At 43.4% G+C, this 22,728-nt stretch overlaps 1 protein-coding gene across 11 annotated transcripts in view; it reads left to right on the top strand.

Annotated features, from left to right (window-relative positions):
- The window catches only part of SFMBT2 (Scm like with four mbt domains 2), a 254,614-nt gene that overhangs the window by 189,137 nt on the left and 42,749 nt on the right, over nucleotides 1–22,728 (top strand). For all 11 annotated transcript variants that reach the window (XM_063780421.1, XM_063780426.1, XM_063780429.1 and 8 more), the window contains 3 exons: nucleotides 3,247–3,373; nucleotides 17,945–18,058; nucleotides 21,356–21,398. In XM_063780421.1, coding sequence (XP_063636491.1) covers nucleotides 3,247–3,373; nucleotides 17,945–18,058; nucleotides 21,356–21,398 — 284 coding nt within the window. The remainder of the gene's footprint in view (nucleotides 1–3,246; nucleotides 3,374–17,944; nucleotides 18,059–21,355; nucleotides 21,399–22,728) is intronic.

Here is a 22,728-nt window from a genome sequence, read left to right as displayed (position 1 = left end):
GAGGAAAGAGTCCATGACCTTGAAAATAGAAATTATTTTGTCTGAAAAACAGAAGAAGATGGGCAGGGAAATGAAGGACAAATGGAATCTCAGGATCTGAGGGACAATTATTATGTAGAATTGAAGACCCAAAAGAGGTGGCTGAATAAGAATTAAAAAAGACATTTCATCAAAGAAGATGTGTGGATCACAAAAAAACATGCTCAGCATCAGTAGTCAGCAGGGCAAATGCAAGCTAACACCACCATGAGACACCACTAGATACCTATTACAATGGCTGGATTTTGAAAAACTGGCAATACCAGGTGCTGATGAGGATGTGTAGCAACTAAAACTCTCACACACTGCTCATGGGAATGCAAAATGCTGTAGCAACTTTGGCAAACATTTTGGCAGCTTCTTAGAAGGTTAAATATTCATTTACCATATGGTCTAGCGGTCCCATCTCTAAAAACAGGCAAACTTAATGGTATGGGTTGAATTGTGCCTCCCTCAAATTCATGTGTTCAAATCCTAACCCCCAATACCTCAGCATGTGAGTGTCTTTGGAGATACGGTCTTTAAAGAAGTAATTAAGATAAAATGAGGTCCTATGGATGGACCCTCATCCAGTGTGACTGGTGTCCTTATAAGAAAAGAGGGGGCCAGGCTCAGTGGCTCACACCTGTAATCCCAGCACTTAGGGAGGCCAAGATGTCAGGAGTTCGAGATCAGCCTGGCCAACATGGTGAAACCCCAACTCTACTAAAAATACAAAAAAATTAGCTGGGCATGGTGGGGCATTCCTATAGTCCCAGCTACTCAGGATGCTGAGGCAGGAGAATCGCTTGAACCCAGGAGGCAGAGGTTGCAGTGAGCTGAGATCATGCCACTATACTCAAGCCTGTGGTGAAACCCCAACTCTACTAAAAATACAAAAAAATTAGCTGGGCATGGTGGGGCATTCCTATAGTCCCAGCTACTCAGGATGCTGAGGCAGGAGAATCGCTTGAACCCAGGAGGCAGAGGTTGCAGTGAGCTGAGATCATGCCACTATACTCAAGCCTGGGTGACAGAATGAGACCCTGTCTCAAGAAAAAAAAAAAAAAAGAAGAAGATGGGGATTGAACCCCAGCAGATCTTAATGGCTTAGCTAGTTTCCCCACCTGTAAAAATCAGGACACTCTTACTGCTGTTTGTGTTAGGTAATTAACAGCCGTAAAGCATGCTGAAAGTAGAAACTGCTAAATACACACAGAGGCCTGACCACATGAGGACACAGGGAGAAGACAACATCCACAGGTCAAGGAGAGAGACCTCCAAAGAAGCCACCCCTGCTGACACCCTGATCTCTGACTTCCAGCCTCCAGGACCATGACAAAATAAATTTTTGTTGCTTAAACTTCACAGTCTGTGGTATTTTGCCACAGCAGCCTGAGCAGATTAATATACTTACGTTTACATGAAAAGTTGTACCAGAATGTTTAATGTTTATGGCAGCTTTAATCACAATCACTGAAAACGACTCAAATGTCCTTTAACTGGTAAGTGGATAGATAAGCTCTGGTGCATCTGTACAAACTACTCAGCAAGAAAGCAGGACACACTTCCATTTCATGTAATAGCATGGATGAATCTCAGTGTATTATACTAAGTGAAAGAAGCCAGACTCAAAAGGCTACAGATATTGAGTCCATTTACATGACTTACAGAATAAAATGGGGATTCTGATCCTAAAGTTTAAGAACTATAGTTATACAGGAAAATTTTCTCATAATGAGAATATAAAGAAATATAAAGGAAATTATAAGAACAGAAAACAGATTGGTGGTTGCCAGGAACTGAGTGCTTTGGAGGGACTGATTACCAAAGGGCCGCAATGCAAGGGTATTTTGGGGGTGAAGGGTTGGTTCTGTGTGTTGATTGTGGTTGTAGCTGCATAATGAAATTCACTGGTCTCACAGCCCTACCCTCAGAGAACAGTATATCCAAAAGACTGAATTTTACTCTATGTAAAAATGTTTAAAGTGATCTTAAAAAGATAGAAATAAACAAAAAGCAATAAACAATAGCAATAAACAAAAATAGCAATAAACAAAAAGAACAAAGGAAAATAATAGCAATAAACAAAAAGAACAAGGGAAAATAAAGATAGTTTCAAATAAAACCACAAGAATTCATCATCAAAAAGAACTACACTATTATGAAAAAATCTTTTTTTTTTTTTTTTCATTCGAGACAGAGTCTCACTCTGTCGCCCAGGCTGGAGTGCAGTGGCGAGATCTCAGCTCACTGCAACCTCTGCCTCCCGGGTTCCAGTGAGTCTCTTGCCTCAGCCTCCCGAGTAGCCGGGATTACAGGCATGTGCCACCATGCTCAGCTAATTTTTGTATTTTAGTAGAGTTGGAGTTTCATCATGTTAGCCAGGCTGGTCTTGAACTCCTGACCTCAAGTGATCCACCTGCCTCAGCCTCCTAAAGTGCTGGGATTACAGGCATGAGCCACCACACCCGGCCTTTTACTACGAAAAATTCTAAAGAATATTTTTCCCATTTCCTGTAAAGGAAAATGATGCTGGATGGAAATTCCGTGTTCCCACTTGAACTGTTATCAATGGGTATAGGAAGGTGGAGGAAATGGTGTGTACTTCAGTGATCATAGAAGGAAGGGTGCAGCCGGGCACGGTGGCTCACACCTGTAATCCCAGCACTTTGGGAGGCTGAGGCAGGTGGATCACAAGGCCAGGAGATCGAGACCATCCTGGCTAACACGGTGAAACCCTGTCTCTACTAAAAATACAAAAAATTAGTCAGGCATGGTGGCAGGCGCCTGTAGTCCTAGCTACTCGGGAGGCTGAGTTAGGAGAATGGCGTGAACCCGGGAGGCGGAGCTGGCAGTGAGCCGAGATCGCGCCACTGCACTCCAGTCTGGGCATCAGAGCCAGACTCCGTCTCAAAAACAAAAAAAAAAAAAAGAAAGAAGGAAGGGTGCATATGGAACTGGAAAGAGAATGAATTCATACTCTCACTCGTTTAACAAATAGTATTAGGCACCTACTATGTGCTAGGCATAGTTCTAATTTCTGGGAAACAAAAATGAAGACCACCTGGTTCTTTCTTCATGAACAGTGGGAAGGACAAACACGTACGTGAGCCTGTCTTGTTGATGTAAGATGCGTGTGCGTGCATTTCTTTCTCTTTCTTCATCTGCCCAGCTTTGTCCTGCTGCGTCAGCACTGGCTCAGTGTTGGTCTCGTTTCTCTTGCAGACATCATTCAGTCGAGGTTTCACAAAGAACATGAAACTTGAAGCTGTGAACCCCAGGAATCCAGGAGAACTGTGTGTGGCCTCCGTTGTGAGTGTGAAGGGGCGGCTAATGTGGCTTCACCTGGAAGGTGCGTACTCGCTGGGGGTAGCAGTCGCTGGGGGGAATGTAGAGTTTGTCGAAATGCCAACGTGTGGAGGAAAGCAGCCCTTCTCAGAAGGGGCCTTACTTCTCTTTCATTTAAACAGATCTTAAATTATTCCGTGTTCTTAAATAAGTGAAACTAATCAAATATAAATGTATTCAGAGGCTCTCATCTTAACTAATAATTTCATGCAATGAGATGCTGGCAAGATACTTATGTTTGGAACACAGTGGTCTTTTTACATCTATGATTAGAAAAGCAAATGTCACAATTAAATTAATGTGAGTCACTAAAACTGAGATTCCAGGTCTTGGTTATTATCAGGACAAAATTGTACGTTTGTATTTTACTGTGGTTATATCCTTTACTTTGATTTCTTTCGTAGATGTTAAATTCTTCCTCAAAATAGTACCTGGAGGATGACTTCTCCCCACATGTCTGATAAACAGAATTTAGGCTTGTTTGTTCAGTGATGTTGAAACTAGCCTTTATAGCTATAGCGTATTTACAGGTGCAAGAAAATTCACAGAATGCTGTATTTTGTGAACAGAAGCCCGATCAGACTTTATATTTAAGTAGAAAACCATATTTTCCAGGTGGTGGGTTTTCAGTGATAAATAATTACAATGGATTTGATCTCCAAGACTTTCCCATCTTTCTGTGATTTATAATTCTTTGGGTTTTTTCCTAGGATTTCATAATACTCAGTAGTTATTTTAAGTATATATGCAAAAATGAATAGATATGAATAGTAAAATAAAGTTAGCTCTCCTAGTTCATAGTTTAAATCTTACAACTTACTCAATACCATGATTGGAATAAAGAGTTTAGAAGGAAAATCATAGAATTGGTGCTCAGATATCCATTTTTATTTCCTCACCATGCATCTATAAAATGTCTGCAAAGGTCTTAAATAAGCCTACGATCTCATACATATGTAGTCCAGGGGATTGGGAAATGTGGAAAACAGTCATTGTGGCTGACATCATTGTGTTGCCAATTCCCAGAAAATTGTTTAAAACGTTACTGAAGTTTAGGGTTCCAAAATCAATGTGAAATAAATGGAAATTCCCAAAAAGTTGATTGCTTAGTAGGTTTTCAAGTAGAATGGCCTCTTTCTGGAATTCACGAAAGTGTAGACACAGGCAACGTGGTAACATTTCTGTAGCTTACAGGAATAGAACATGGCTTTATTTTCACAGCTCCACCTAGAGTTGGGTGAACTGCTCTTGGAGAAGCAAGATTCCTTCTGTACTTTGTAATGACTAAATTTAACTTGCTATCTAACACTATGCTGAGCCATCTTAACAAGATTGGACTCTTGTTTGCATTATTAATTTGAAAACAAAAATGGTCAAGTTAAAAGCCCATGTTTTATCCTTATTACTTAGCGCGTTATGGTTAAAATTCTTTGGCAGTCATTATTTATTTAGCAGTTTCTACTTTCAGCATGCTTTATGACTGTTAATTACCTAACACAAACAGCAGTAAGAGTGTCCTGATTTTTATAGGTGGAGAAACTAGCTAAGCTATTAAGATCTGCCTAGGGTTCAATTCCATTGCTCTTGACATTTTCTCTGTTGCTTAATTCACCAGACCCTACGGCTTCCCACATCTTAAAAAAGAGTGATGAACAACATTTAGTGCATATTTAACATTTTGGGCAGTATTTTCTTCTTTGTCCTGTTCTCTTTGAATACAGATTTTTGATTTTCTAGCAAAGAAATAGAAGTCAGCTCATGTCCGATCTTTTTCTTATTCCCCAGAGTGTTTTCATTGGGTAGTGATGAAAATTAGTTAGTGTTAGGAAACAGATCAGAAAATATACATTGACCATTTTTCCAGACCTGATTCATTGTTCTAAAAAGTGTTTGTAAACAGTCTGTTGAGTCTTATCTGTTGAATAGTATATTACCTGTAATTATTGCTCAAAATCATGCATCTTTTTCATTACTTACAAAAGATATTGCATACAAATAAAGTAAAATTCCAGTCAGTTTCCTGGGTCTTGCTTGAATTTTGGTTTTGGTTTTGATTTTGGCCCTTACTGAACACTGACCTTTCAGAGTGACAGAGTGACAGCTTAATGGCACTTAGCTCTCATTATTTCAGTTTTATCTATCTAGTGTTTCCTTTCCTCCATGTTGGGAATAAAATGATAGAGTTTCATCATGGTCACTTTGTGGCTGTTAAATTTTTTTGTCTAATGATGATTATTCCGATTATAGGCCATTCATTTGACACTTTAAATTTATAAAGTACTTTGTAACAATTTTATTAGTTATTTTCGTGCATTAAATTGATTTGAAGTCTTTTCAACACTAGACTGACCACTTTTAGGTAATTAAAATGATTCTTTCTAGTTAATATCTGACTTCTCTTGAAGTTGATTCATTCTTTACATGTCTCTAAAGGGGCTGTTGTTGAAGAGGGAGCAATGAATAAACTACATGAGATTAATGTAATATCATTTTAAGTGCATATTTGAAAAGAATTTTAAGCTCTCAGAAACCACTGGCAGTTAGCAAGGGTGACTGATGATGATGGGGCCAGTGTTCCGGAAAGGAGGCAGTGCCTTCTCCTAGGTCAGTGTTCTGCTGCAGGTCATCATGTCTGTAACTGTGAATATTGTTCATATAAGACAAGTTACTTTCAGTCTGAGGTCTCTAGCATTATGGCCGCACACACTGGCTCCCACACTCACAGCTCTGCCTTTCTACAAACCAAGTGACTTTCTATTCATTTCCAGTCCTTTTTTTACGGGACAAATACATTGGTCCAGCAGTTCGGTGTGCTCTCCTAGCTCTTTAGCCCAGAAGAAGGTTCGCCTGCTTGCATTGTCTTCCTTAGTGTCTTTTTTGGAGTCTTCTTTCTCAGAATCATTTTTCCTGGACACCTGGCTAAATATATACCTGCGCGCCACTTACATTGCACTTCAAATAAGACCTAGTAGATTTCTAGCTCACGTTTAGCAGTTAATGCAACAGACTGACAAGAACTTTTGGGTGGTTTCATTGAGATATTTTATTGAAAAAATTTTTCATTTTTAAGAATGGTTTTAAAATATATGTAACATCAAATTTACCACTTTAGTCATTTTAAATTACACAGTTCAGTGGCCTAAAGTTTATTTGCACAGTTATATACCCATCACCACCATCCATCTCCAGAACATTTTTCGTCTCGCAAAACTGAAACTCTCTCCCCGTTAAAGTCTCCCTTCCCTCCTCAGCCCCTGACCAGCACCATCCTCCTTCCCGTCTCTATGAAGTTGATGACTTCAAGTACCTCACATGAGTCAAATCATGCTGGATTTGTCTGAAAATGGCCTTTTACAAGATTTATTATCAATCATAAATAATGCTTTATGTTTATCTACTTTCATCATAATTTACCATATTGTCTTTTTGGTCCTCATAGACCTGGCCACCTATTGGCAAGAATATTAAATTGTAGGTGGCTTGTTGTTAATGGAGGACTGAAGAGTTAGTTGATAGAGGGGCTGGTCCTGATCCCTTGGCTTCCTTGGAAGTGTCCCCAGGGACACATTAAAAGGACTAGGGACACAGAGGAGGAAGAACAGGTTTGGAAGGAGACAGATTTGAATAGCAACAGTTGCATTTTAAGATACGGATGGGGATTCCAGGTGAGGAGGCATAGGAAGTGGCAGGAATTTTGACACTGAGGCCCTCATCAGAGGCTACAGGATATGTGGGGACGGTGACCACAAACTTTGCTTAAACGAGGAGACTTTTAGAAGCAAACGGGGTACTAGCCAGATGGGGCACTGGCAAGGAGGGGGCAGCAAGCTAGCTCGGTAGTCACTTGAGTCACTGTATTAGTCTGTTTTCATGCTGCTGATGAAGACATACTCAAGACTGATGAGAAAAATAGGTTTAATGGACTCACAGTTCCACATGGCTGGACAGGCCTCACAATCATGGCGGAAGCTGAAAATCACGTCTTACATGGCGGCAGCAGGAGAGAATGAGGCCAAGCAAAAAGGGAAACCCCTTCTAAAACCATCAGATCTTGTGAGACTTGTTCACTACCACGAGATCAGTATGGGGGAGCTGCCCCCCATGATTCAGTTATCTCCCACCAGGCCCCTCCCACAACACATGGGAATTTGGGGAGCTACAATTCAAGATGAGATTTGGGTGGGGACACAGCCAAACCATATCAGTCACCATGATCTGCGGTCTGCGATGGGAGCGGGGTCGGCTGCAGTCACAGCAATTTGGAGCCAGGCAGTGCCAGGTGTGAACGCAGGCTCCTGGTGGCCCTGTGGCCTTGAGCACGTTGCTTAAGCCCTGGTTTCCCCATTTCTAAAATGGCAATCATGGTATTACTTATAGCAGGGGCTTGGTTTGCATTAAAGCAGTTAGCAGAGTTTCCAGGAAGAATTTTCCAAGAGAGAGAATGAAGAGGAAATTCTCAGGAGCCAGAGAGGGACTCTGTGCTGGACCTGGTTCCTTGAGAATGTGCTCAAGTCTTAGGCACTGAGCTGCTCCCGGTGGCTGGGATGAACAGACAATCCCACGGGGGTCTATACCGCCTAGCGAGTTTGTCTACTGTGTTCGATGCACGGGGAGCCATCCCTAGTAGACCCTCAAGCCAAACACAGCAGGGAGGGAGGAGGGAAGCAGGTCAGGCCCTGATGTCTATGAAGTTGAGTCAGTGGGCTTAAACTCATCGGCCAGCCACCCTCTGGCACCTGCAGCGGACTCTCCTCCCTGCAGGGTTCTGTGCTGCCTCTGCGGGGCCCTGCCTCCACGGATATGAGCCATGCAGGTGAACCCAGGTTCCGATTGCCTAGGGAGGGATTCCAGTGCTTGGTTGAGCAGAGCAGTGCCCTGGAGCCCCCATGTACAGTGTTGGATAAAACAACCCCTGCCTCAGGAGATGATTGCAACATTAATTAATCTATGGAGATCCCCTAAAACAGGTTCAAGACCATAGGAAACATTTGGAAGATGTTCTGTATATTTTTGTTTTGTTTTGAGACAGGGTCTTGCTCTGTCACCCAGACTGGAGTGTGATCACGGCTCACTGCAGCCTCAAACTCCTCAAATAATCCTTCCACCTCAGCCTCCTGAGTAGCTGGGACTTCAGGCACGTGCCACCACACCTGGCTAATTTCTTTTGTATTTTTAGTAGAGATGGGGGTCCCACTATGTTGCCCAGGGTGGTCTCAAACTCCTGGGCTCAAGTGATCTGCCCACCTTGGCCTCCCAAAGTGCTGGGATTACAGGTGTGAACCACCACGCCCAGCCTGTTTTCTCTGTTTTTGTTCTCATCATGATTCATACACTTTTCCTCCTATTTAGAAGGAATGTGATCAGCTCTCTCTTCCCTAGTGCTGAGTATTTTAGCCTTTTAGTTGAGGCAGAAATGCCTTTCATGTCACAAGAGTTAGGAAGACAAGCAGACTTCCTTACTTCTGAGTTATTTAGCTCTTTCAGTTGTTACCACTGCAGAAATTGTTGAAGAGAGCTTTAAAGTGCGAATAATAAAACCCAGTTTTGAACTGGGGAGCCCTGTTATAAATTAAAACAGGCATGGAATCTGCAGTTAGTGTTTTTGTGCTTTGAATGGGTGGAAAAAATAAATAATGACAAAACACACCCTACAGGTATCAAGCTAGGAATCTGTGCTGTGCACAGCTTTGGACAGTAAGTTTTTGGAGTTCAGGAATTGCCTCCTTGTACCACGAACTTCACATTCCACACTGACAAGCACAGCACTTACGTGCAAGGCAGGTCCGCTACGTGTGTAGTTTCTGATTTCTGCAAGTGTGTTTGGGGAGCAGTGTGGGGATCCCATAAGTCCGTAGTATTTCCTCATAGGTATTTAAACACAAGAAGCAGTGATAGCTTAGGAATAAATCTAATCTGTCCTTTGCCCATCTTAAGAAATGTGTCACTCTGGAATTGTCCGGTGGCATCTTCCCATTTATCTGACTGGTTGGTGGAGGTGGGTTAGTTCTCTGAACTCATGCTGTTATGCTGGCCTTTCCTTCTCCACTTGCTTCATTTGTACCCAGCATCCAAGACAGGAACGCAACACAGCAACCCACAGGGGAAGTTCCCCAACCTGGCAGGGCCACTGTCCTCTCTTCACCTGCTGCAGTGGCCTGTGTTCTTAAGAGTGGTGGCCGGAAGATGCTGGACGTTTTCTTAACCTCTTGTTAAGAAGGATCGCATATATTCTCCATCTCCTGCTTTGGTTGGTTGTTTCTTGCTTTTTACTCGTGATGTTTTCTTTTTAGTATGTTTCTCTACCACCCTTGGTGACTTCTGTCTCTGGATGTTCCCACTCCTTTCCTCGTGGCAATGCTTGCCCTTCCTTGGTTGCTCCTCTGTCTCCTCCATCTTCTGCACAGTCCTGGGGTGGCAGGGCTGGCTCCCTTCCCACCGTCAGCTCCTCCCCAGATGACTTTTCTTGGCCTCTTCTTTGCTCTGCTTTTCTCAGATGTAGAGGTTAGAATCCCCCAGTCCTGCTCTTCAGCCATCTGTGCCCAGCGTGACCTTGTCTTTCTCTGTGGCTTTGGACGGTCACACTGTGCACACGGATCTGAGTGCCCACGCCCATGGCATCACACACGGATCTGAGTGCCCGTGCCCATGGCTTCGCGCACGGATCTGAGTGCCCGCGCCCGGATCTGAGTGCCCGCGCCCATGGCCTCGCGCACAGATCTGAGTGCCCGCGCCCATGGCCTCGCGCACGGATCTGAGTGCCCGCGCCCATGGCCTCACACTCACAACTCCCTTTCCATCCCCTGCAAAACATCTCCACATGGCAGCAGCATTTCCAGAACAGAACTCACCGGCAGAACCGTCAGAACCCATCTCTGCTCTTCTCCGTGAACATCCTGGCTGACGAATGATGCTGTTATTCACCCAAGTCGGAAGCCACGGCATCCTCAAAGTTAGAAACTCTACAGTAATTCCTGCCCTCCCACCACCACCCCCACAACCCATGAGTCACTTCAGTCCGGACCTCCGCCTGTCCTCTTCTGGCCCCCACATTGCACTCAGGCCCTCCTCCCTGGCTCTGTGATTTCAGCCGCCTCCTACCTGCTGTCTCTGCCCTCTTCATGGGGCTTTGAGGTTATTTCTGTAAAATACAGGCATTGCCTTCCTCCTAATACACAGTAGGTCTGTTTCTTTTTTTTTTCTTAATTTTTTTATTTTACTTTAAGTTCTGGGATACGTGTGCAGAACACGCAGGTTTGTTACATAGGTATACATGTGCCATGGTGGTTTGCTGCACCTATCAACCCGTCATCTAGGTTTTAAGCCCCGCATGTATTAGGTATTTGTCCTAATGCTCTCCCTCCCCTTACCCCCACCCCCTGACAGGCCCCAGTGTGTGATGCTCCCCTCCCTGTGTCCATGTGGTCTCATTGTTCAGCTCCCACTTATGAGTGAGAACATACAGTGTTTGGTTTTCTGTTCCTGTGTTAGTTTGCTGAGGATGATGGTTTCCAGCTTCATCCATGTCCCTGCAAAGGACATGAACTCATTCTTTTTTATGGCTGCATAGTATTCCATGGTGTGTGTGTGCCACAGTTTCTTTATCCCGTCTATCATTGATGGGCATTTGGCTTGGTTGCAAGTCTTTGCTATCGAGTAGAGACTAAATTCCATAACATGACACTCAGCAACCCATCCTCTGTAGGCACATATGCTTCCTGGATGTGTGAACTTGGCACTTTCTGAGTGTAAAATCTTTTTTATTTGTACAGCTGTATAAAACAGCTAGTGATAGAGTCTCTTATAGGATGGTGGCAAGTGGATGAACATCGATAGAGTGTAAGAGTCATGTTAGCACGTAGTAGTCATTACTTAGTAAATGGAGGTTGCTGATAGTATTATTAGGCAGCACTTTTCTTGTAAGATTTGCCACCTGCGGGAGCCTGTGCTCCAGCTGAAAGGAGCACTTGTGTCTGCAAGCCTCCTAATTTGGTTCTTGGTGCTGGACACTGTCCCACGGGGCTCTGTTCCTCTCCGTGCACCTGACAAAGCACCATGTTTTTACAGGCGGTCCTGTGCACTTTGCTTGCTCAGTGTTTGCTGAGTAGATATGAGGAAGAAATAAAATGTGTATTCCTAAACGAAATAGCGATTTAAGACACAGCAGTCCATTAAGAACTGCTGTTTGGCCAACCGAATTTGGGGACAGTGAGATCCTTTATACTGGAAGCTAAAATTCAGAAACTCCTTGACTGGTTTGTCTCTATGACTGACTGACTGAGTTCCAGCAAACTGCCCTCCACATCCCAGTCAACGGGGTCCTATTAGAATGCACATTTCTCCCAGACCTAGTGCCTCCAAGTCCCTTAGCAGTGTCTCTGGGAATCTGCATTTGCAAAGTCTCCCTCCCCTGATGTTTCTCATGCAGCCTAGAGTTTGTAAAGCACTCCAGTAGGTCAAATGGGGAATGCATGGTGTGGTTCAGAGAAACCTGTCTGAGCCCACCTCATATGTTTAGGGGACCAGCTGTGGAACAATGGTGTTGTTCAGAGAAGCCCGTCTGAGCCCACCTTGTATGTTTAGGGGACCAGGTGCAGAACACAGCCCCTTAAGTTTTTCCATAACTGGCAAAAAAGGTCAGGTAGTTACTATGCATTTTGGAGATACTTGCAAAATTGAAAGAAGGGAACATGTAAACATGAAAATAATTACATTTCAAGCCAGGGTGGGTGGTTTTAAAACCTTTACAAAGAAGAAGTATGGCCTGTAGGAAACCTTAGGGGGAGAAGCTGCTTCAGCAGATGAGAATACAGCAACAGTATTTTCCAGACAGTTAAAGCAGGTGACCCACAGGAGCTGTCTCGGGGAAGAGGCGTTTAATCCCGCCACAGGTGTTTCTTCGGAAGGCTGGTGCTCTGTTAGGTTTTGGGGGCCAGCAGCAGGACTGGCTCTGGCTGTCATAAGTCCATTGGGAATGATTTGGGAAGACTGTTGACCAGAGGCCGGGGAATCGCCTCTCCAGAAGGCTCTGCAGCAGGAACCATAGCAAAGTCCAGGTTTTCCAGCTGCCATTGTGGTGCATGTGACTTCCTGGTGAGCACGTTCTCACTGAAGGGGTCCCAAGCCTGCCTTCATCTGCCTGCAGGTCTGGGGTTGACCTGGCTTTTCCTGTAGCAGCAGGCAACAGCTACTACATGGTGGGAATTCTGCAAGAACTGTATGGGGCCCTAACAGGAGGGAGACAGATGCTAGACACATACCCCCCCACCCAGAAATAAAAACGAGGAAGGAAAAAGATAGCCGCCCACCCCAGGTGCTTTCTAAGGCTCTGGAGCTGGACTGCCCAGGTTTAAATCCTTCAGCTGCCACTTACCGGCTGCTGGATTTCTTCCTGTGCCTCAGTTTACTGATCTCTGAAATGGGGATGAAAACACCCCCTATCTCTTAGGGTTGTTGTGAGGATTGAACGCTTGGAATGGAGTAAGCACTGTGTTTGCTACTGTGTGGGTCTCTCTCCTCTCTCCCCTTCTCCCCTACCAACATACTCGTCTAATCCCATTTCTGTCGTTTCCTTCAGCCTGTTTCCTATGATACCTTGATCCTGGCCACCAGTTTCGCCCACCGTTTTTGGTTTTGTTTTTGGTTTTGTTTTCCCAGGCCTTCGGCTCCAGAGCTGACCCAGGGAGGCTCTGCGCGCTGGGCTTCTTGATAGGCATCTGCAAAGGGAACACGCCCAGAGGGCAGGTGGGGCTTCCAGCATCCAGGTCTTGCTTGCGGGCACTCACACCGGCTTTGCATTCTGCTGGTGTTTTGCCTGTTCATCTCACACTCAAGCCTGTCAGCATTTGCCATGCCCTTTAACTTTCAGTGGGGACATTTATTAGGCAAGGTTAACGCATTCCCTTAAATACTTCTTTTCCTTCTTCTGATTCCAGCCTTTAACTGAGCTGAAGCAGTTGTTCCGATTTTCTTCCTGAAGGAGGTGGAACCCATTTGCCTCCTTGTGGTGGGCTTGTAGCCTCCCTCGCCCTGGGTCCCTCCTGCCTCTGCTGCCCAGTGGCATCTCTCACCCCAAGCTCATGCATGCTCGCGCTCTCTCCTGTGATTTTCTCTGAGTGAAGTAATTACATAATTTTAGGAGTTTGATAGAATTGTGTTCCTAGGAAGACACTCAGGTGTCCTCCCAAGCCATAAGCATCTCTCTTTTTCATCCTGGGGCTCTGGGTAGCATAGGTCACTGTCTCGATTACAGTCCCCTGTGTCATCGGCTGGGTGGAGCCGTGGTGTGGTTGCAGTGAGAGCACCAGGTAGACCTCTGTGTTCTGCTGAACCGGGGACAAGGGGGTAGCAAGCTGCAGAACTCTTTAAGGTTCCAAAGGGATTCTCAGAAATCTGTTATGAATTTAGATTGTGAGTACGGAAAGTCTTCGTTCTCTTAGAAACGGAAATGTTGATTGCTGTTTAGTTTTATTTTCCTTCATGGTAATTGGCCCCTCATTAACCTGACCTCTGTGGCAATACCGTATTTATGTATAAGAGTCTTACTTTCTTCTCTGGGTGTCTATGGTTGTATTGTTACAATGGTGGTGATTGTGGAGGCCTTGGTTGCAAAATCGGTAACTCATTCACAAAGGCCAAAAAATCATAAAGGTTTATCTTGGGTCAGATTCTCCCTCCACTCCTGTGTCCCGGCCTCCAGCCAACTGGTTCCTTTCCCTATGGACACCCACTGTGTTAGTATTTTGCATTTCCTTCCAGATTTATTTTATGCACGTATGAATATATGTTATTTCCCCCTTTTAAACAGATGGTAGCATACTATATATGCACAGTGTTCTGCACCCTGCCTTTTATACTCGGCAGTGCATCTTGGAGATCTGTACATCTGAGTATATTAAGAGGTGTCTGATTCTTTTTTATAGCTGCAGAATATTCCTTCATATGGATATACCCAGATTTACTTAAGTGCTTTCCCATAGATGGGGAATTAAGCTTCCTCATGGTTTTTGAGACGAAGGTTCTGGATAAAAATAAACAAGTAGAATCCATACTGACCAGATGCATCTTAGCCAAAGTCAAGAGATTGAACATGGTCTTGTGTTGTTTGTCGGGGATTTTTCGCTTGATCTTAGCCAAAAGGCCGAGAAGCAATGTGTCAGGATTTTTCTATAAAATGATAAAGGTCTTCAGTGGAACATTCAGCTTTGCCTATGAACTTTTGGCAGTCCTCAAATAATCAAGGAGAAGCATTGTGGACATTCTTTTAATAGATTATTTTGCATGCTATTGGGTCTTCTGTCTTGGAAAATAATTAGTCTGAGTCCAGCCAGATAAATGTAGACTCATAAGTTTGGTAAAGGGAAATGAAGAACTTGGTACCCATTATTTAGAATGGGATTTGTTTAGGGTCAGAAACACTTTCCCAGGTGATAAATAACTGACTTTTCCATCAGTTCTTATTTAATAGATGCCCTAATGGGATATATTTGGGGTGGGAGAAGGCAGAACTGTAACCTTCTTGAGGGAAAGGTAGCCAACACATCTGACCTCATAAATACTTGTTTAATTGAATGGGAAACACGATCAAAGGATTCTAAAGTATGGTAAAGATGGCCCTAGCAATATACTAATGTATACATTGTACTGAAGCGTATGTATTAAAGCCGTAATACGATGTGATGTTTGAATTAGCAGAACATTGGAAGATGAAAGTTGTAATTGAGGAAGGAATAAGCCATAAAGTTACTTTTTTTTTTCTTTTTTTTTGAGATGGAATTTTGCTCTTGTTGCCCAGGCTGGAGCGCAGTGGCGTGATCTCGGCTCACTGCAACCTCCACCTCCCAAGTTCAAGTGAGTCTCCTGCCTCAGCCTCCCAAGTAGCTGGGATTACAGGCACCCACCACCATGCCCAGCTAATTTTTTGTATTTTTAGTAGAGATGAGGTTTTGCCATATTGGGCAGGCTGGTCTTGAACTCCTGACCTCAGGTGATCCGCCCGCCTCAGCCTCCCAATATAAAGTTACTTTTATGCTTCCTTTTGAAGTACTACTTTTAATGACCTTGAAAATCTTATTTGTAGCTAAATACAAATCTGGAAATATAAATATATTTAGTAGAGGAATCTAACCTGTTAGCAAAATGTTTGAGTAGCTAAGAAACAAATGCTCTTTGGGTCTGCGGAGGAGAAAATGACCTTGTGTACCAGGAACCTGCCCGGGGACCCGCTTTGTTGGACTCTGGGGAATCAATCCCACACCCTTCAGGACAGGCAGAGGCACTTCCACATTGGATGCCTCTGGGGAGAGTCTCTTTACGTTTTGTCTGTTTTGAACATATTCTTTCTTGTTTGATTCCTTTAGCAATTAGGCTAAATGTTGGTCAAGTCTTACAATATTAGATAGAAACAATGTCTATTTATTTAACCTTGTTCAAAAATAAGCCCTGTGAACCTTCTAGCATTCCTTTAAATTCTATATTCTTTAAATTACAGGGGAATTAAACATTTAAAAAGTTAAGACTGACAGTGGTGATAATTGATTTGAAAACCAATCAAAAGTTCAAAATGATGAATGACAGTGATAGTATGTGTGTATAAGCACCTGCTGTCCATGTTCAGAGCACCTGAGATACACCAATATATTGGCTTAACTCTAAATTGGGACCCCACGTTTAGCAAGTAACATACTCCATCTTCACCATGTCTACTTGACGATGAAAAGTCAGAGCCAGTGGAGCTCGCACCAGATTTAGGACCATTTTGTGTTTGGTTGTTGGCATTTAGCTTCGTGAAGTTATGGTTTTGGTGGGGAGGGAGGATGTGATTCAGAATTCTTCAGATGTTATGAGATGACTTGGATGGTAATGGGGCTCACCAGGTTATTTTCTTTTCTCTCTCCTTCCCTTCTTTCCTTCCTTCCTTCCTTCCTTCCTTCCTTCCTCCCTCCCTCCCTCCCTCCCTCTTTCCCCCTTCCTTCCTCCCTTTCTTTCTTTCCTTCCTTCCTCCCTTTCTTTCTTTCCTTCCTTCCTTCCTTTCTTTCTTTTTTTCTTTCTTTCTTTCTTTTTCTTTCTTTCCTTCTTTCTTTCCTTCTTTCTTTCTTTCCTTTCTCTCTTTCTCTCTTTCTTTCTTCCTTCCTTCCTTTCTTCCTTTCTTGACACTGTCTTGCTCTGTCACTTAGGCCAGAGTACAATAGTGCAATCACTGCTCACTGCAACCTCGACCTCCCAGACGTGAGCAGTCCTCCCACCTCAGCCTCCCAAGTTGCTAGGACTACAGGTGCCTACTACCACGCCAGGCTAATTTTGTATTTTTTGTAGAAACAAGGTTACTTCATGTTGGCCAGGCTGATCTCAAACTCCTAGACTCAAGCAATCCTCCTGCCTCGGCCTCCTGAGTAGCTGGGACTACTGGTGCATGCTACCATGCCAGGCTAATTTTGTATTTTTTGTAGAGATGAGGTCTTGCCATGTTACCGAGGCTGATCTTGAACTCCTAGGCTCAAGCAATTTGCTTGCCTTGGCCTCCCAAACTGCTGGGATTACAGTCATGAGCCACCACACCCGGCCACTGTGTTATCTTCATCTTGGTTCTCAATGAGGAAACCAAGCAGGGCTGGATTAAGGGGTCAGAGTCCATGGGTCACCGTCTATTAATGGAGCTCTGATCTCTTGATTCCTGGTTCAAAGTGTTTTTTTCTTAACTATTGATTTGGTGTCGAATTTTCTTCTTTTAACTAGTTCCAAATTTATTCTCTCCGTAGCCAGAGCTCCTTGAAACTTTTGCTGCTGTTAAATCCAGTCTTCTTGTCTTTTTCAGAGTTTCATGGCTGTGAAGCCAGGTCCTCATAAGGCATGACTGTAATTATGAAATAGGATGTGATAGTCATCAGGTCCCACATTGTAGTGGGATCTTTTAGACATTGCTACATAAGTGACTTTTCTATGACATAGCCAAAGTCTACAGGCCACAAACTGAGTTCAAAACAAAGTAACTCCAAACTGATAAGTTGACAGGTTTCCTAGAGAAGGGCCTTGTCCATGTACACTGCTCATAAACCTTGTTTTTGAGTTTGACTGGTTCCGTTTAGCTGTGATGCTTGACTTTCTTTCATTGAAGGTTGCCTTTACTTGGTGTTAGGTGGAGCATATCATGAAGGCTTAGATGTGGGCCCTGAGGTCCCACCCCAAGCTCCGATATATTCCCTTAACCCCAGAGCTGTTCTTAGGAAAGGGGGATGCTTGTTCTCTCTTTCAGCCAATCCTGCTCCGATGCCAATCTTTTCCTACAGTCCTTCTTCCTCTTTTACTTTTAGGGCGGAGTATCTCTCTTTTTCCAAACCTTCGTTTTATCTGAACCCCTTTTATTCCTGCCTTTTTATATTTCAAGCAATTGTGTCTGTGATAAGATTAAAGACTCCTCTAAAGTCGTCTCTTCCATATTGCTATTTTGTTTTTGTTTTTGTTTTTTAATGTATAAAGGAATGTTTTTCCCCATGTTAGGGATGCTCTATTGTTGTTGTCCTCCTGTTTCTTTGTTGGTAAGATCTGTTTGTACCTCTTGTTTCAACTTCTTCCCATGCAGGGCTGCAGACTCCTGTTCCAGAGGTCATTGTTGATGTGGAATCCATGGACATCTTCCCAGTGGGCTGGTGTGAAGCCAATTCTTATCCTTTGACTACACCACACAAAACAGTCTGTAAGTGGTTCCCAGTTGAGGGGGGGGTGGATGACACCAGTGATCTTTGTGAATAAATTGGCAGCTTCATAAAGAAATTATAACCAAGTTCTAAAGAACAAATAAGATTTTTGCTTTTCCACCAAGAACCCATGTTTTCATGATCTCGCTTAATCTTTAAGTGTTTGCATGAGATGATGTCACAGGTTGACAAACTTTAACAGTGAGGGACAGTTGAAAGTCACAGAGAGGCAGAGGAAAAATATCTGAAATCATCACTCTCAGTTTTTTTTACAATTCATTGTTTTGATGTGAAAAAATATGTTAGATACTATATTATTGTGTTATCATTTCTTTAAAAGAACTGATTTTTCTCATGTAGCTTCTCCTAACAGAATCTTAATTGGTTCCAATAATATACTGACATTCTTATAAACACTTAACCAGGCTAGGCACAGTGCCTCATTCCTATAATCTCAGTACTTTGGGAGGCCAAGGCAGGAGAATGCTTGAGCCCAGGATTTTGAGACCAGCCTGGGCAACATAGTGAGATACTGTATATACGTAAAAAAAGAAGTACATATATAAGTAAATTAGTCAAGCAGAGTGACACGTGTCTCCAGCTACCCTGGAGGCTGAGGTGGGAGGATTGCCTGAGCCCGGGAGGTCAATGCTGCAATGAGCCAAGATGGCAACCAAGCACCGGTAGACTCCAGCGTGGGTGACAGGGTGAGACTCTGTCTCAAAAAATAAATAAAATAAACAGCCTACTCTTAGCACTAACTAATCGCTGATATTTCAACTGTACCTTATAAAGTGTATTACCACACGTCCCTTTGGTTACAGAAATACCAAATAACCAATATTAACAGTAACAACCCAGCAGTAAACACCCATTCATACATGTGTGCACACACGCACATGCACATTTAAATACATGCAAAAAAATTTTTTTTTTTTTTTTTTAAAGATGGAGTTTCGCTCTTGTTGCCCAGGCTGGAGTGCAATGGCGCTATCTCGGCTCTCTGCAACCTCCACCTCCCGGGTTCAAGAGATTCTCCTGCCTCAGCCTCCTGAGTAGCTGAGATAACAGGCGTGCGCCACCATGCCCAGCTAATTTTATATTTCTGGTAGAGATGGGGTTTCACCATGTTGGTCAGGCTTGTCTCGAACTCCTGACCTCAAGTGATCCACCTGCCTTGGCCTCCCAAAGTGCTGGGATTACACTTTGGCCGCGCCTGGCCAATAGTGTGTTTTAACATATTTTTGTAGGTTATTGTCACAAAATGGTACCATTTAAAAATCTTCTAACCTAATAAATCATTGCGTTTATTATTCTACCCTAATGCATATCAGAAGTGTTATTTAAAATGATGAGTCCTTAGAGATAACAGGTTTTAACTGTTAAAGAGATTCCGTCTCTGACATTTTCTTGATGGAATTTAGACACCAACTTTACTTCTTCCTAACAGCCTGTTCTGTGGCCACTTCTGTAGACTCTCACAACGTTGCTGGAAACACAGTTCCATTGCATAGCTGACTTCACATTCCCTGATGGCGACAGAGTTTCAGGGCTCCTCTAGTTAGCATTATTAAGAGCACTAGAGGACATTATGTGTGTGAAACAAGCAGGTAGTTCAGATTAGAGACAGCTGGATTCTATGGGATTCTCCTTTTCCTAAACCATCTTGCCCAATGGATCTGATTCAGTTGGAGTAATCGTTTCCCCTTACTTAAAAATATTTCTAAAACATGGAGTGTACAATAATTATTTTAATCCCAGGGACATTCTTTTCCCCTGTCTCTTAAAATGATGCAGATTCTGGCCAGGCGTGGTGGCTCACGTCTATAATCTCAGCACTTTGGGAGGCCGAGGCGGGTGGATCACCTGAGGTCATGAGCACGAGACCAGCCCGGCCAGCACGGCACAACGCCATCTCTACTAAAAATACAAAAAATTAACCAGGCATGGTGGTGCATGCCTGTCATTCCAGCTACTCGGAGGGCTGAGGCACGAAAATCGCTTGAATCCGGGAGGCGGAGGTTGCAGTGAACTGAGATCACGCCACTGCACTCCAGCCTGGGTGACAGAGCGATACTCCGCTCTGTCTCACAAAAAAAAAGCTGCAGATTCTGACCTTGCTCAGCCAGCATGGCCAATAGATTCTCCCCAACCTGAGTGTTGTCCTGGGGTTGGGGTTCCAATCCCCTCTGTCCTTGTTGTCCCTCAAACAGAACCTGGTGTCCTAGATCCTCTTCCTCCCCTCTTCACATGGATTTGGGAGGGTGCAAGTGCTTTGGGTTTTTCTGGAGCACAATCATATACAGGTTAAGGTGAACACTGTGAAGTTTCCTCCTTCTTTAGGATTTTGGATCTGTCTGTTGTGCTTGGCTCTTTCCCAGGGGGTCAGGCATCCCCACCCCGCTAACAAAGACCAGGGGAGACAAGTATTCCAAACTCATTTTTCACCTGAGAGATCCTAAGTCTGGACCTTTTTGTAGTAGTAACTGGAATTGAATATCAGATAGTCAAGAGTAGCGGGATCTTATTGAGTATTTTTCCTATTTATTTTTGCTTGCATTTCTTGCACATACATTTTGCTTTAAAGAGGCAAACTCCAACTCCAAACCTGCCAGACTCTAGCAGCTTTAGAAGTTTTGTTGGAATTAATTTATGCTTATGTTGGAAGATGTAGGATTATCTGAGCCAAAGTTAGTAGATGCCAAAAGCTTTGGTCTATTTTTGTTAAGGTGATCTGAATCAGTTACAAATATAAACTGGAAATGTTCTTATCCAAAGAAATCACTATTTGCTCATTTATGTCAATATTTGACCAGGCATATTTGCGAGCTACTGGTTCTCCTTTTGTGAATAACATGTTTTAGTTGAAATGCATGCCTCTGACAGCACCTTGGGAGTGTGCTGTGATAGTAACATCATTTGCTTCATCACAATTTTTATTGGAAAAAAATCATTCTGGATAACTGCTTGCAACAATTGATCTGAACATGTGTGCTAATGTGAGGTACAACAGGTGTACTCTTTTGCTTTCTTAAATGCACATTTAAAAATAAAGTAGCTAGTGTAATGATAAGATTAAATGAACTAAGTTGTACTGAGATCTGACATCTGGTGAGTTAACGTCTATCCTATGCTAGAAGAAACTGATAGGAAATTGTGGCGTGAATGACATAACTTTTCAGCATTTAAATTGCTACTTTAAAATGGGTACCTATTTGCTTTATAACCTATTTTTAAAAATGGACTTGCCCCACTAACAAAGCTGATTTTCTTTTTCCCTTTTGCCTTTTCTACAGCACAAAAGAAGAGAAAGATTGCAGTCGTGCAACCAGAGAAACAGTACGTGCTTTTTTCCCCGCCAGACTACACTGTATACCGATAAACTGTAGTGTCTTTTTGGAGGATGGGAAGCATGGCTGTTTTTATTGGAGTTATCTAACAAATAGCACCCTAGTAGAGGTAGCAGTAAAACATAGTGACTGTTATTTGTTATGTACCTGTTATGTGCAAGACACATTGCCTGCTCCCCAAGGCACTCACAGTCCAGATTCCCATGGCTCACTTTTTATTCCACTTCGACATACCTGGGGAGTGTCCCAGACCTACACACTGAGAGAAATCGCTGTCTGTGTCCGTAGTTCTCAGCGTCTGCAGGGGCCCCACCTGGCAGGTGCAGTTTCGAGTCGCAGCCCCTCACCACACTCAGAGTGCTGCTGCTTACTCACCTCTCCTAGAGTAGCCCAGGCTTGGGAGGCAGAAAACTTCAGTCCAACCCCAGCTCTGCTGAGTGAACCTGAGCAAGTGGCATTAATTCTCTGCCCCTCAGTGCCCTGGCTTGGGGGTACTTACAAAGATTAAATTAGGTTCCATTTGAAAAGAAGTGTAGGCCTTAAGTTGTAGGCTGAACAAATACAGATTATGCCCTGTCCCCCATTTCAGTCGTGATTTTCTGTGGAAACAGGGTGTCCCCTATTTCAGTTGTGACTTTATGTGGAAAGAGGGTGTTAGCAAAGTGTGTCCAGGCAGGCAGTGTGTTTTTGAATAGTTGTGACTGCTAGTAACATTTGTAGATATTGAAAAATATTTAAAATACGCCAAAATGTACATTCCAGGCCAAGTGATTCTGCTTTCTTAAGTAAATAAAAATACACTGATGGAAAGACAGGTGAAAACAGCATTTTTCACATGCAGTAGTCGAGTTTAAATTCAAATAAAATGAAATTGAACTGTAACTGCACTACTTGAATGAGAAGAACAGCTCTGTAGGTATTTTTTTGTGGGTTCGTTTCTAAATGCAGTTTATCTGGCTCATAACCAGACTCCATGTTATCCGCCTGATGGGGAAGTAGAGAGATTTCATAACACGCCTGTGACTGAATCCAAACTTGAATCCATCACTCCTAAATGCACAGCCCGTGGATTAACGGTTCTCACCTTTCTCATGCCTTGGTCACTTAGAGAGCTTGGAGCACACAGATTGCTGGGCCCCATCCTCAATATTTCTGATTCAGAATGTCCGAGATGGGGCCCAAGAATCTGCATTTCTAACAAGTTCACAGGTAGCGTCAATGCTGTGGGCCTGAGGACCCCTCTTGGAGAACCACTCCATAGATGGCCTTGCTAAGATCTCTTGTAAGGGTTGACTTTGAGCTTAAGGAGCTTTTCGACC

This window comes from Pan troglodytes, chromosome 8, assembly GCF_028858775.2.
Source record: "Pan troglodytes isolate AG18354 chromosome 8, NHGRI_mPanTro3-v2.0_pri, whole genome shotgun sequence".
Taxonomy (NCBI): Eukaryota; Metazoa; Chordata; class Mammalia; order Primates; family Hominidae; genus Pan; species Pan troglodytes.
Note: the sequence above shows the minus strand (reverse complement) of the source record. Positions and strands in the feature narration are given on the sequence as shown.